We start from the raw sequence: 15,962 nt of genomic DNA on the forward strand, positions 1-15,962 counted from the left end.
GTAGAGAGAGAGAGAGAGAGAGAGAGAGAGAGAGAGAGAGAGAGAGAGAGAAAAGGGATTAGTTAAATAACAGGAGAGAAGGGTGTTCGATTGGCCTGTGTGGATTTTAATTAGGGTTAATTGGCCACAGAGGGAAATGAAGGCTCAGGAAGAGTATGTGTATGTGTGTGTATTGATAAATATGCTTCTCTCTTCTCTTTCTCCCCCCTAGCAATGGTTGTTTTGTATGGTTGCGTCCGTAGTCAAGGTTGTATTGGTACACAGGTGGACTTAGGGACTAACAGGAGCTGCACATTCTGCCTTTCATACACCAATGAGATCCACTGGGTTTCTAGTTCACCCCCTCAACCTGGGCAGTGCATGTATTATTACTATACATCTGTTTTCCTATAAGACACAAACTATCACTCACAACATGTGCAAACTGCAGCTCAGGCAGTCAAAACATGACAATACTCTATACAAACACTCAAATCTCAGATTTTATTTAGGGGCTTTTGCCTGTAGTTAGAAATGCTTTCCAATACTATCACGCATACTTTGGGTTCAAACTGAAGTATATAATTTCTGTGCCACCGAACGGAACAGCAAAAACAAACCTTGTTTTCAAAAAAAGTTTCCAAATACGCCCACATCAATCGTTGATTGAATAATATGATAGCCCCGCCCCCAACTCTAAACTGGTTGAGTGAGTGTTGTTGTGTAGAACAGCAATAGGGGAGTTTTCATAGCACCACAGAAACATAATATTTACAGTATTGAACAGCATAAGATATACTTATAATTGTCTCTGAATATTAAGCTGGGATAGAAGAAAGTATTTAAATGCTTAAAAGTTACATAATTCAGCTTTCAGGATTTAAAGGGGTCATATGATGCGATTTCAAGTTTTCCTTTCTCTTTGGAGTGTTACAAGCTGTTCGTGAATAGATAAGATCCCTGAAGTTGCAAAGACTAAAGTCTCAAAAAATAATTATCTTTAAAAAAGCATCATATGACCCCTTTAAAAAAAATTTACTTAAAAATTAAAACATTTTTTGAATGAAAGCTGAAGTTTCCCTTAATTGAAAGTCCAGGTAACAAAAAATTAGATCCAAGATCAAGGCATTTTAAAATGAATCCATGTGAATCTGACAGTTTTATTGAAGTCTTGTAAAGAGATTTGGACACTTTATATGATGAACAGATTTAATTTAGGCTTTAATTTTTTAGTTTATGGATCTGGAACAACATGAGGGTGAGTAAATGATGACAGAATTTTAATTTTGGGGTGAACTATCCCTTTAAACTCTTCTTGCAAAGGATATGCTTTCAACATGTTGAAGAGAGGTTTGCTATTACTTTTCCAAATGACCATTGTGTTCATAATCTGGTAGATGACATAATGGATGAAAAAATACCAAAGATTTCCACTGAGGGAGTGACCTGAGCCATATTTAAAGCCCAGATATGACACTTGGAGATCGGCTGAACACCCAAACATTTGTAGCAGCCAGTTTTGCATATACAAATGTAAGAAAGAAAATGTAAAAATCTAGTGAGAGAGAGAGGGAATGAATTCTAACCCACATCTTCATGATGCTCTACCTATGAAAATAGGTAGAAAACCAGAAATTTGTAATTTTGAAATGTTACATTTTCACAGTTCACAAATCAGAAATACCTGTTCATACATAACTTATAATTAGATCAGTCATTATAAAAGCAGTGTGCGATGGACACAGTCAGACACAAACACTAATTCCAGTTTTGCAATTACTGCTGATATTTACTGTTCTACTTCCCACGGTTTAGTACAGTACAAAGAGAGAGATGAGAAAGAAAAACAAACTTGGAGAAAAAAATCAACTAAAGATTAAGTAAATCTTAACAAAGAGCAATTTTTATACATTAGATATACTGATGTGTATCTGTGTGTGTGTGTATGTATATGTGTGAGTGTTGTTGAGACGGGGGGGGGCTGGAGAATCAGCAGCGTGTGCATCTCTGTCTATGAACAGCTAGGTACGGTGGGGAGATCATAAATTAGACAAGGAAATTACTGCTAAGTGTGCGAATAAATTAAAGTGCGCTTGCTTCTGTAAACACTGTCTGACTACATAATTACTGAACACTCTCTGGAAGAGTGAAAGAGAGGGAGGGAGATGGAAGGGGGAGGGAGGGAGAATGATAGGCAAAAAGGTTTGTGTTGATGGTTTATTCATTTATTCATACGGCAGCGTGCAACATGTACGCGACCGTTTGACATTTCGCTAGAGAGGTTGCACAACACCTGCTTACAATCCTAAAACGGGAAATGAAAAACCTTGCAAAAAATGTACTTTATGACATTTATGAAGTGTAATTTAGTTTCTACAAAAGTCTGACGCTGACTTTGAAGCGATCAAGCGTAAACACAAGCAAGGTTTGCTCTTCGCCTTATCCATCCAAGCTGCGTACTGGAAAAGATGCCCAGGTTTAATTCTACGAAATGATTCTGAATTCATCATCCTACATTACAGTTCAAAACATTTGATGTTTATATACCATTTGCATGATGATTGGTGTGTTGAGTGACTCACGTTTCGCAGGCAGACCGTAGGCTCCGGTGATCTTGGCCTCCCCCGTTTCACAGCCGTTCAGAGTGCCACATTCCTTCCTTAACAGAGGACCAGCCCCACGATGAATGGCACCATCCACTGAAAATGTGATAATATTTTATATAAAAAAAAAGTGTTAAAAAAAAAAAAAAACGTGTGTATGAAGTAAATAATTTTTAAATTATTATTATTGGTTAGGATTATATAAATTTCAGAATTACAGAATATATATAGCCAAATATCCAAATATTTTTCCATTGCAGTTTACCAACATGCACGATATATATTCTAAACCTGGATAAATATGCTTTAACATTGCATAGCTCTTCCTAAAAATATTGCATGACAACAATTATCATCATTGCGTCATTTGAGGACACAAAAAAAATCTGATTTCTCATAGCACTGAGGGCAGCAATTTGAGGACCATAACAGTTTTACTCAAGGGTTTTCAGCACCCTGGCACTTTTGCTGATATGTGCTCAGAATCCATAAGAGCGAGAGATAGAGTGATAAAAAGATAGAAAGATAGGGAATATATACCGAGAAATACCATAGAGATAGTGAAGTGGAGAGAAAGATTAGGAAAAAACAGAGGGCTTTGGAGTGGAGGAAAGAAGGATGAGAGGAAGGAATAAGGCAAAAGATGCGAATGTGGTGACGAGGTAGGCCTGTTGGGAATAGTTTGCCTTCCTGTGTAATTGCAACATGCGCGCACACACACTTTTTATATTACACAGACATCTTGTTAGCAGGTGCTAATTGGCTTCTTGCTTACCTGATAGGGGGTTTGTGACACTGAACAAAAAACATATAATGTTTTCCTATACTGCATACACAGCTTTTTTTTCAGTCCTCATTTACAAGTGCTCTTCACATGCAACCCCATGCAACATCTAACCACATGCACGCACACATGCATGCATGCATCTGCAGTGCACACACATTTTCTGCATACAAAAGCATTCGTTAGCAGTTCAATTTCCCATCAAATCAGTTTGGCCTGGACTGAGCGGCACTAACAAGTGTTATTAAAACACACCCTTTTATTGGCTGAGCTGGTCACCATGGCAGCCATTAGTAAGAGCATTTGATTGGATCTGGCACATCTGCTTGCCCATGTCACAAATCCCTTGACACCAAAGCACTATCTCTCTCTAAACACTTGCCCGGCGCTCTGGTTTTCAACCAGAATACCAACATTCCACTCAGTGCCAAGAACACACACATTCTCAGTCAAAAAATAAAACAATCAATTAATACTTATCCATGGGTGGCTTTCCAGATTGTTAGAAACAGGGCAAAGAAATCTCACAAACAGACTTGAAAGAGTTTTAAAAAAAGGAACCATATGCCAAAATGCAACATTACACCACAAACGCAACAAAACCCCCAAAGAGACTCTAATGTCACTGTGTCCTTTCGTACAATCTGGAGTATCAGGACTGATGTCTCCCACTGTAATGAACAGAAAATTTTGATCGCCTATAGTTATGTGTGCCATTTCCAAGTATGATCCATTTGACCGTGAACGTAGAAAATCCAGCATGAATTATTTCCATCACTCACAGCCTCTCTTTTTCCTTCCTTATGCACTTTCTTTTACCGTGTTTCTTCCTTTCAGTTCCTGTCTCGTACACAGCAAAGAAATGTTATTAGTAGTATTTTTAGTATCCAATATATATAATAATATTTTTTTTTTAATAAAAGCTAAATTGTGACAAGACTTACAACAAGGTAATAAGACAATAAGACTTGTTTTTAGAGAATATTAAATAAAAAATTACAACCCCATTGGAAAATATTTATGCTTAAAGAATGCAGTAAGAAAAATAACAGACTTATTCTCCTAAACAACCTTTATTATACACATTATCATATTATATTATATTATATTTAATAATTATATAATAATTTAATCACTCTTTTCAAGTGATTAAAGAATATATCTTGAATGAGGCTTAGTTTACTAATGTCACTGGCAAATAGTTTTGTTCTTCTTGTTTTAAGCATAAATCTAACAAAATGTAGTGAGGTTTATGCTCTAAAACAATTCACCAGTGAGGTAATAAAAATAAACTTAATTTAAGATATATTCTCTGAAAACAAGTCTTGTAATATTGTTCCAAGTAAATTTTGTTTTAAGGATGTTTAGATATTATACCTGAAAAAGAAAAGACTAAAATACTTAGTTCACCCAAAAATTAAAATTCTGTCATTAATTATGTAATTTAATTAATTAATGTCATTAATTACTCACCCTCATGTCGTTCCAAACCCCTAAGACCTTAATTTGTGTTCCAGCAGAAAAAAACAAAGGTCTTACGGGTTTGGAACGACATGAGGGTAAGTAATTAATGACAGAATTTTCATTTTTGGGTGAACTATCACTTTAGTAAATAGGTTTTTGCAGTGCATCAAAAATGCTGACTGAACATGGATGGTGCTAGAGTCTTTAAAACAGTATCCGAAACAAACTATATACCACTATACGACACATCCTAACTCATCCATCTTTTCTTTATTCTCTCTTCTGTTGTTTTAAACACATCCTCTTGTTTTTGCCCTCTCAGCTTTAGTGCTTTTCCTGCTTTAAACACCAACAGGCAGTGACTAACCCCTCATCTCTCTCTCTGCATGCAATGCTCTGAGGCTGTGTCCTCCCTGATGTATAGTTTTGTCCCTGCCTAATTATCACCCAGGTTTGCCTTAACAAACCTCAGGAGTAGAGCCAACAAAAAGAGAGGGAGGGAGTGCGAGTGCAAGGAAACCAATGTGTTTGCATACTGGCGACAGAAATAGAGAGGAAAGAGGTGTTGGAGTCTTAGGGAGTGAGGAGAAGAGGTGATGGCGTAGGGCAGAGAGACGGGTGAGGAGCAAAACAGAGAGAGTGAAAGGGAGATGGAAGACATGCAGAGGCACGAACTTGACAGTGAGGTTTAAAACAAGGGAGGTGAAGGTCAAGCCTAAATCAATCGCATTTGCCATTTGTGTTTGAGGAACTGCATAAAAAACCCAGGTCAATATACAGCAGTGCGCACTTCTGAATTTGTGTTTGTGTGTGCGAGCCGTGGTTCTGATGAGTAGGATTCTCAAGTGCAGATTCATCACTGGTATTGATTAGCTAACGCGCAGGCACTTAACACGGGCAGAGAGCAAGAGCGGCACACGCTTACAATCGACACACACATGCATACGCGCAAATACTGAGTCAACAGTTGGACATTTCTGTTCATTTGCATAGCACTCTACTATCGTAAATTACATACATTAGATCTCGGAATGCACTTTCAAAATGCACACACACCTCTCAAACAGACAGGGTATGTACACTATCGTTTCTGTTCAAAAGTCTAGGGTGGGTAATATTTTTTAATGTTTTCAAAAGACGTATCTTATGCTCACAAAAGCTGAATTTAACTGATCAAAATACAATAAAAACAGTATAAAGTAATATACAGAATATATTTTAAAAAGTAATTTATTGCTATGATGGCAAAGCTGAATTTTCAGCAGCTATTACTCCAGTCTTCAGTGACACATGATCCATCAGAAATCATTCTAATATGCTGATTTGCTACTCAGTAAACATATATAATTATTAATGTTGAAAACAGTTGTGCAGCTTAATATTTTTTGTGGAAACTGTCATATATTCTTTGATTAACAGTAAGTTCAAAATGAACAGCATTTATATTGAAATCTTATAATATGATAAAAGTATTTACTGTCACCTTGTGATCAATTTAATGCATCCATTCTGAATAAATCAATTGATTTCTTAAAAAAAACTTTTGAATGGTAATGTACATTAGATTTAACATAACACATTTCAAGTGTGTAATAAGTTTTAAAACGTGAAAGCACAAAATTAGATATGTACAATTATCATAGCTATTGACGGTGTTCACATTTGTAAAACAATGCTCATTAATAGTGTCACACATGACAACTAGTCTGTTTGTTCTGTGAAATATTGCAGTTTACTTTTAAATGGTTCATAATTGAAGTAATTTACAAGAATGTTTACTTTGTGATAATGACTGTACATTATCTTGCTACCAAATAAATTAAATGTTCATTTATCACATATTACCCCATTTTATTTATGTGAAAAGAAAAAGAGACTGCACAAAATGCCGTAACTTGCCAGTTAGGAACAAGCATTCCAGAGAAGTGGGTTTTATTTTTGAATGCTGTCCTGAAGGAATAGTTCACCCAAAAATGAAAATTCTGTCATCATTTACTTGCCACCATGTCTTTCCAAACATGCATGACTTTCTTCTGTGGAACACAAAGGAAGATATTCTGAAGAGCACTGGGGTCCAAACAAGGTTTGATTTGCATTGTATCAGATGTGGGGCAAAAATCAGAAGAAAGGAATGAATAAAAGTTTGGAACGATATTAGGGCGAGTAAGTGATGAGAGAATTTTGAGTCTTGGGTGAACTCTCTCTTTAATACTGTCAAGATGGTTTAGCAGCTAGTCTGGTGGAAAAGGGTGTGCTGATATGAGATAGCTACTGTTGAAATTTTAGGTTAGAGGTAGTTTCACACTGTGCACAGTCTATTGGAAAAACAGCTGTTACATGTAACACACTCATTATTTAGAACCTCTTGGGAGCAGGAACATTACAGGCCCATAACTAATGACTAAAAGTGCAATCTGAGATAATTGCAGACGTAGTTACGGATCCTCAGGAGAAAACTACTTATTTGATGGGCTCTAGTTTATATGTTGGATGTCTAACAATGTCAGTATTGTCCTGATTGTACTTACAAACAATACTACAATATCTATCATGAAACATGTTCAAAAATACATAGAATAACCATGGCACCATACCCAAAACATCATGGCAGCTTGGTAATTTTCTGTCCTTTAAATATTAGTTAAGACTTGTGTATGTACAGATAGATGGGAGAAATCTGAAGGCTTTACTGTATTTCTGAGAAGATCTACCATCTTGTCAGATCAAAGTACTTTTTAATACATCACAGTGAGCAAATAGTTTCGAAAAAGCAGTCTCTCTTTAATTCCACCGTTTTATTCCGAATCTGCTGATGAATTGTTTTTCTCTTGTTGATGTTTGTGGGCATGTGTGTGTGTGTCCGTTGGGAGGGAAGGGCAGCTCTATCAGAGATGGTTTAAGACTTTAGCGCTCATTTCATCTCACTGGGTCTCTAATAGCTCTTTTGCTCCTCAAATAGCGCCTCTGTTCTCACTCACGGAGCTATCAGAGATCGCCTGTTCAAATTCTGAAAAGTGCTAAGCCTCAGGCTGACAACAGCTCCCATCACACACATACGTTCTCGCTCTCTCACCTTTATTTCCACCTGCTGATTCTCACTTGCTCTCTTTCACCTTCTAATTCCTCTCACCTCTCCAATGCTTCTCTCCTCTAATGTCTTTTCCCTCTTGAGCGGTGTCTAGATTCATCTCATTCAGCCTCAGAAAAAGAGGGGGAAAAAGAACTGACTCACCTCCTCCTCCACCCAGAAGTGTCTTGTTAGCTGAAACAACAAAAAGAAAACAGAACACTCTTCAGGGAAGATGTCAGAGACATTACAGCAAGAAAAACAGTGACTTTAAACCAAATGTATGTCTTACTGGTGACTGACAATACAAATTCTATCAGAGGGGAGAAGGTCAAGTATGAGAATTAGTTAAAGAACTCAATATTAATACACTACCATTTAAAAACGTTTGAGGTCAGTAAGATTTTTTTTATGTCCTTGAAAAAAAGTTTCTTATGCTCACCATCTTCATTTAACCAAAAATCAGTGTAAAAAAAACTATTGTGAATTTCTGTAGTGGCAAAGCTGATTTGGTGCTCAACTAAGTTTCTTACTATCATCAATGTTGAAAACAGCTGCTCTGGCTAATAATTATAAACATCTTTACTGTGAATTTTAAAATATATGTGTCCTTGCTAACAAAAAAATATGGATTTGTTTAAAAAAATGGTAGTGTATATAAACTTTTCATAATATAATATAATATAATATATAATATTTTTCACTATATGAACCCTTTAAATGTGCCATAATTAGTTCAGATAGTGGATAAGCTCCTTTGTCAGATTGCATAGATGTGCCTTATGTCCCTTACAGTTTTCTGCTTGCTTAGTAAACTAAGCAAAATACAGTCATGAGCCTGGTCATTCAAAGTGCTAATTGACATTTCCATCAATTCAGTAAAAATCAGGGTCTTGAACCTGTGTCATAGGTGAAACGAAAGCCTTTATCCAATTTTACAAATTAAACTAGATACAGAGCTGCTTTTTCATTACGGGACCTGAATGATAGACAATATACTGCAAAATGTTTTTGTCTATTAGTTTTAATTTCAATAAAAAGGAAAAATTGCATCCATTCGCATCAAACAGGGCTGATCGTGTTTGAGTTCAAGTACGAGGCTGTTGCACAATGCAGCACTAAAACAACATTGTTTCATGATCAAACAGTGAAGTTAAACACAAATGAGCAATAAGATTGCTGATTATTTTTTTCCCATTTAAAATTCATTACACCTCTGCACATGGACATTAAACCGCATAAGTGACAAGCTTATGAGCCAACAAATAATTTACCAGATGGAGTTAATGTAAGCCCAGACAAACACATTTTTTCAAACGAATAGACACACAGCCATTGAAAAAAGGACAAACACGCACACACACAATTTAGCAACAGAGATAGACTGACAAACAGAAAACAGTATGGAGAGAGAGGTAACCATAGCAACCCCAAAGCCCAAAGGTTTGTTACTGAAACGTAGTTAATTACACAGGGAGGGCAAAGGAGGAAAGATGGAGACAGACGAGATGAGAGAGACAGGAGAGACAGAGCAGGAAAGATGTAATTTGCAAGTGGATGTCCCTTTCTCTTCTGTCTCTCAGAAAAAAAAAATCTACTAGTGAAAAGAAAAAAGGGATCAGATATGCACGAGGAAGGACAGAGAGCAAAACAGTGGGAGAAAGAATGAGCGAAGGCTGTAAGTTGATGATACCCCAGGGAGAGAGATTTGCCATCTGCTTAAACCCTGTGTGCAGTGTCTTACCCAGGGGAAGGGTGACAGTAGTACCATAGAGATGATGATGTTCACACACACACACACACACACACGACTCTGTGAGGCATACTGACATGATGAGATTGTATGCGGGAATGTGTTCACAAAATACAATCTTCTTATTCAGAACTGTAACAATTCCTTTCAGGCAGGAAGAAATGGATCTACGAAAACAATGTCCATGAACATCAATACCGAGGTTGGGATTGTAAACAAAAATACTCTGCTGATTCTTAGTGTCAATTCGACTCCACAGCAAAGCACACAGCAAGAGGCAATATACGGCAATGATGAGCGTTTACGGGTGGATTAGGATCACAGAGAGAGATTAGAAAAAAGAAAAACAAATGGATGAATAGTTGAGAATCAAAAAAAGTTCAACAGAAGGTTGGGGGTTAGAGGAGAGAAGGACGTGGAGGAGAGGCAGACAGAGAGAGCGAGAGATAAAAGCCGGGAGGTATAGAGGGATCAAGAATGTGCAACAACACAGGTACAAAAACACTAAATGAAAAGATGAAAAGAACAAAAGAGAAAAGTATTTTTTTTCCTTCAAGAAAACAGCACAGCATGAGTTTGCATCACAATACACAAGATAGAGAGCAATCGAGAGTGGGTTTTTTGCTTTTTTATAATAAATGCATTAATTAGAGGAGCTGACAGAAAAGTTCTAGATCTAATTTTTCTTTTTTTTTCCGAAAAAAGGGTTTAAACATGATTAACCATTTTTTAATGACTTAAAAAGTATAAGTAAAAACTATAAAAAAGTATAAATACTTATAAAAGTAACTTACATATTAGGACTGTCAAATGATTATAATTTTTCATCTTTAATTACATAATGTGCCAATAAAATTAATTGAAAAGAAAAGCCTCTGCAATTGCAATGTTGAATTGCAATGTTAAATAGACATTGCAATAAGAAGCTTTAGAAAGAAACAATTTTGATTCAACGTTGCATAAATAATGATAATAAATAGGTATTAATGGGTTTTCGTTGGTGAAATTGAGCAAAACAGACAATATAGACAATACTGTGCCTAAAATTAAACACAATATTGACTTCTTGATTGTTGAACTATTGTATATTACTTTTGTAATCGTGTAGATATTCGAGAGAGAAAAACCCCACACTTGCTCATGTGATATTGCTAAACTATATCATATGATATAAATATAAGACAAAAAAACCATACAGGGCCATATTTTGCCCTCACATCTTGAATTTTAGGGGCATATAACTGCATTCTAACAGCCTACCTCACGCAGTCAGTCGTTTGTCCTGCATCATGTTCGTTAGAAACTGTCTGCAATGAACAATAAGATGACAAACTGGTCTAGACCATGGTGGGGTGTGTTAAATGCGTTAATCATTTGAATGCATTATTTTTTCCATAATTAATTGCACCAAATTAACATGTTAAATCGACAGCCCTATATAATATAATAAAAACTAAGTATTGTAAATAAGTATTTACTGTACGCATTTATTAGTCATACAAATACCACATCAAGCGTGATTATTCAGAAAAGGTGATGGTCAAGTGTTTGGAACGGAAGTCTGTTTCTGAAATAGCCTGCCACCAGGGAGAGGGGGTGAAACCAGTGACAGAGAGACGTGTTGTGTACTGTATGTATGAACAGATGTCCTTAATGTCTGACACTCCAGAACCCTGCAGACACCTTGGCTTGTGCGAACTATTGCATTCATAAACACACAAACATGTACTGTACATTACACAAACCTCCCCTCAGGAGGACAGCTTCATAAACATTTCATTTTCTCTATGTAAGGCTACAATTACATGCAAGTCAAAGTCAATCCAACTCACAGTTCATTGCACTGATAGCTCAGGACATGCACACTGCCTCACAGTCACTTGCAGTCCTAGAGGGAGGCCCTAACAGCAAACTGCATGCCATGCATTAAAATTTAATATGACAAAACCACAAAAAAACACACCAGATAATGCTGTACACAACCACATTATCAAAAGGCGAATCAAAGTCTCAATGAAAAAGTAAACATTCCATTAATTAAACATTGACAATACTCTGCAAGCGGCAAATGGGAATATAAACTGGCTTTAGCAAGTGAATAAAATTCTTCAAAATACCAGTTGGCTGTTCATTTTATTTAGAAATGCAAGGTTACATGGTTTATGCATGTGAGTGATCAAACACCAAGATGCCTGCTAAAGAAAATGCTTGGAGTGTAATAACTTTTACCTGATGAAAATGTATTATCTCAAGAGTATCTGTGTCAGATGTGGTGAAAATTAAAGTTTGAACCTTACTGTTAGTTTTTAAAAATATATATATTTATTTAATAAAAATGAATGTTCATAGAATAGTCAGATATTAATTTATATGGGCTATACCCTAACACATACACATGCATGCGTATAAACTGTTGTATTTACTGTCGTATGGTATAAGCATAAGACACATATTTCGACATTTTACATAATTTAACATAAGCCTTAATGTAATATATAAGACAATATCCTGTTGAAAGATCTATGTTAATAGCTCTATGTTTAAAAAAAAAACACGTTACTCCGCTGAGGAGATGAAGGGGTGGAGTGGCGCGAAAGAGAGAGAGCGCGAGGCGCGCCGCTGAGTGACACGAGAGAGAAAGAGAGAGAGAGAGAGAGAGAGAGAGAGAGAGAGTCACAGCGCGCCTGACTGACTGAACGGAAGACTGAGACGGTTAAAAGCACAGAGAACGGGACAAATCAAAACCACTGGAAAAAAACGCGCTCTAGAAAAGAAGAAAATTTCGCAGAATTTAAACGAAGGAAAGATGCCGTTTACCCAGACTGAGGTATGCTGCTCTAAACAGTTCTTCATATGAGCTACTTGTTACCAACGGTCAGTCTGAGTCAGCTCAACTCTGACTTCAACTGAAATGAGGTAGAATACATATGTTTTATACACATTATAAACGCTGTTTAGAGAATACTGACATATTCTGGCTGAATGCGTACGTTAGCCCTCTAATTTGTCTTTTTAATTTGTTTGCTCTTAAGCGCCTATTTAATCAGTTTGAGGCGGCTGCCACATGGAATTAAATGCAGGCGCTTTGAAATAAGATCCTGGATTGGGACTCTCATTCATTTATTTTAATGACCTGTTATTAAACGCGTGCGACTGTGCATAGTGCCTAAATGCGCTTGTTTGCTTGCGATGGCTATTTAAATACTGGTAGCTATACAATCTGGTGAAGATTTGCATTTGTTTTTGTACTTTCAGACCTGGTGCAGAGTTTGCATAGGAGTTCGGGGCAATAGTGCATCCGTCTTTGCGCGTGTATTTGCACTGTACTCTCTCATAATCGGCATAAAGACAATGTAATACAGTAGAACATCTAATAATATCATTGAATATTAAAAGACATATTTATGGCACAGATTACGGACATTGCCCTACACTGCAATGTGATTTCAACTGAGATAGGTAAATCAGAACGCATTTTATAGCGGTTGTAAATGAGAACATGATGCTTGAGTTATGACTTACTTTTATAGTTTTTGTATGGATATATCCTGTTGTTTATATTAATGTTCACAGTAAAGTTCTCATTTTATGTCTATCTAGTTTTTCAATAAGACATCTGTGCAAAGAAAGAAAGAAAGAAAAAGAAAGAGGGAATTGCAGTTTTGGGTTGCATCTTATTTATGAAAGCCAAAGGCACTCCTCTGTAAATCTTCAGGGAAATCATCTTGATTTCTGAAGATGCAGTAAGTGCAGTGAGGGAGAGAGCGTGTGTGTCTCTGTGTGTGCGTTAACATGGAGGCAATACTTCTATATTTTATCATATTTCCTTATTTCTCATCTTTTATTTCCCTGCTCTGTTGGTGACAGCCAGGAAACAGTGGGGGTTTTGTAGAGTCGCCAGCATGAGTCCATAGCCATGCCAAAACAGTGGGGCCAGTATGTAACAAACACGCTTTACACTGCATGAGACACACACACACACACCCCTTCAAACACAAGCCCATCAACCCCAAAACCTTTTAATTAGTACCACCACAACTACGCTTACACTTCTTTTCTGTTACATAAGCACCTTTGAGCTATGCATTAATATTTTTATTGCATAAAAATAATCTATACATCAATTTAAAAAAAGAATTTTACAAAAGAAAATTGTCAAATTCAAGCAGCTCAAGTGATCCACCAAAGTACATCTTGTGGTCACAAAAACACCACATGAACTACATCAAGAGTGAGACATTTGGGATTATCACAGTACTTCAGACCCAACTCCACTCACACACAGCAGATTACAAAGATTTAGAGTACATCAACTCTAACGCAGATGAACATGGTGGTCAAATGCAGATGAGCAATGAAAGAAAGAGAGCAAGAGGCGGAGAGCAACACAGCTCAGTAAAAGAAAACTCACGAGAGATTAAATCTGTTTATGGTCTAAAAGTTTTTTTCCTTTCTGTTGCAACCATCTGAAAATGAACAAAACAAACACATGAGAAAATGTGATAGTAACATCATTTACATTTAAAAAACCAAACGCAAAGTTTAAGAAATGAACAAATTCTCTGTATTTTCAGGTATAGTGATTTGTTTTTGTTTTCACTGCAGATACAGCTTAAAATATCTATAAAAGCATTGGCAGATCTCTAAGCAGCAGGCTTGTTTTATAATTCACAGTTGGGCCTGTGAGAGTGGCGTGCGTGTCAGTGGGGTCACTGCAGTGGGTTGCATGACAAAAACACAGCACTACAAATTACAATAGGGATACAGCAGCTTCACAACTGACTTTTCTATATATGTTTTCATATATCAGAGAAAACAAATAATAGGAACACAGGTGTAAGTCACTTACAGTACACCTAAATGATTGTTAGCAATAGTGAAAAATGCACAAACAGAAAATTAAACAGACACAAGCTATGAGCTTTCTACATGGTCATTTTTATTGCAGCTAGTTCACTATAAATCAATGACTATAGCCTTTCTAATTAATTGTTTTGTCAAAGCCACTATGGTTTGCATCAAAACATCTAAGGCACTTTGCACACAAAAACTGCATGGCAGTACAGAATAGAGGAAAAAGTGAGATGTGCCTAGGGCTGCACGATTAATCGAATGTGATTGTCATGCGCATCTTGTCAGTAAAGCTGGTTCTGTTATTAGTAGTAAATCCCCAGCACGTGCTTTCAGACATGTTTTTACTCCAAACTCACTTCATGATGTCAGTCTAGTGTTTGAAATAAATCCTTCTGTGAGATGATGTGGCTTCTTACACAGAATAAGGCACGCAACATATTTCATAGTATTCTAAGCGGTGATATAGGCCATGTCGATTAGCATTGCATTATATACTTTATTAAAATAAAAATTATAATAAGACGAACTCAGATAAACCATATATTGTCGTAGTCGTGTGTTTATTAGTCATGTTGAATTAATGAAAGCAGTTCAATCATCTTTTTATTCAGCGACCGCTATAGGCATTTCCTGGGTTTCTTCTGCGAGGCGTATTTGGAGTTTCCACGCGAGAGCGCCCTCTGGCCTTCGGATAGAGATTTACTGCTGATCACAGAACCCTACTTAACTGAAAGATACGTATGACAATCGCAGCTTCTGCCTAATTGCGATTTATCGCCTTTGCGATTTAATTTCGATTAATCGTGCAGCCCTAGATGTGCCTGTTACTGGTGGATGGTCTGAGGCTGGCCGACAGACTGAGCATTTCATGATCTAACTATCACTACTGTTGCTAGAACATTCTATCAGATATTGGGTACCAGAAAGTTTTTTTGTTGTTTGTAGAACAAAATGGCAAACAACACACACAAATAACACTTAGTCATATTCCTTTCACCCTGACACTCAAAGCAGGAACAATCACGCAGTCTTTTGGTATGGTGTTAAGAGTGTCCATTCAATATGCAAGTACTTCTAAAACTGCAATAATACAGTGTTCGCTCATGTTTTCTAGCCTGGCAACTGTAATAATCTCACAATTGATTTCCCAGACTCCCTAGCATTACCAAACACTTGTAATCTGGAGCTTTTACTCAGTGCTCTCAACAACAGTTACAAAGTGTGCTTTGCAGTTTTTGAAAATTATTGCTGCTTGCAATGCATATATCCATGGTGGTGATCTGACTCAGTTGAAAAGGATCTCTGTACAATTTTTGGTGAGAATGATTCTGTACAATAACCCAGCAATTTACATGCAGTTAGGGGTGGGTAATATGATCATCATCATGATATATCAATAATATGAGTAGTTTTTTCAAACGTTAACAAAACATATCAAGATATATATATATATATATA

At 36.6% G+C, this 15,962-nt stretch overlaps 2 protein-coding genes across 4 annotated transcripts in view; one reads left to right on the forward strand and one right to left on the reverse strand.

Annotated features, from left to right (window-relative positions):
* The window catches only part of LOC107676530 (O-acetyl-ADP-ribose deacetylase MACROD1-like), a 74,072-nt gene that overhangs the window by 15,177 nt on the left and 42,933 nt on the right, over positions 1–15,962 (reverse strand). Inside the window, exons 4-5 of one of the 2 annotated variants that reach the window (XM_016471092.1) lie at positions 8,063–8,092; positions 2,562–2,678 (exon numbers count right to left, since the gene is read on the reverse strand). In XM_016471092.1, coding sequence (XP_016326578.1) covers positions 2,562–2,678; positions 8,063–8,092 — 147 coding nt within the window. The remainder of the gene's footprint in view (positions 1–2,561; positions 2,679–8,062; positions 8,093–15,962) is intronic. The other variant, XM_016471093.1, reaches the window with a different exon arrangement.
* The window catches only part of LOC107676529 (leucine-rich repeat transmembrane protein FLRT1-like), a 38,364-nt gene continuing 34,708 nt past the window's right edge, over positions 12,307–15,962 (forward strand). The window contains exon 1 of one of the 2 annotated variants that reach the window (XM_016471089.1): positions 12,307–12,477. The gene's annotated coding sequence lies outside the window, so the exon portion shown is untranslated. Of the gene's footprint in view, positions 12,478–13,548; positions 13,587–15,962 lie in introns of those variants that run through there. The other variant, XM_016471090.1, reaches the window with a different exon arrangement.

The sequence above is a fragment of the Sinocyclocheilus anshuiensis genome, unplaced genomic scaffold, assembly GCF_001515605.1.
Source record: "Sinocyclocheilus anshuiensis isolate Anshui unplaced genomic scaffold, SAMN03320099.WGS_v1.1 scaffold64, whole genome shotgun sequence".
NCBI classification, from domain to species: domain Eukaryota; kingdom Metazoa; phylum Chordata; class Actinopteri; order Cypriniformes; family Cyprinidae; genus Sinocyclocheilus; species Sinocyclocheilus anshuiensis.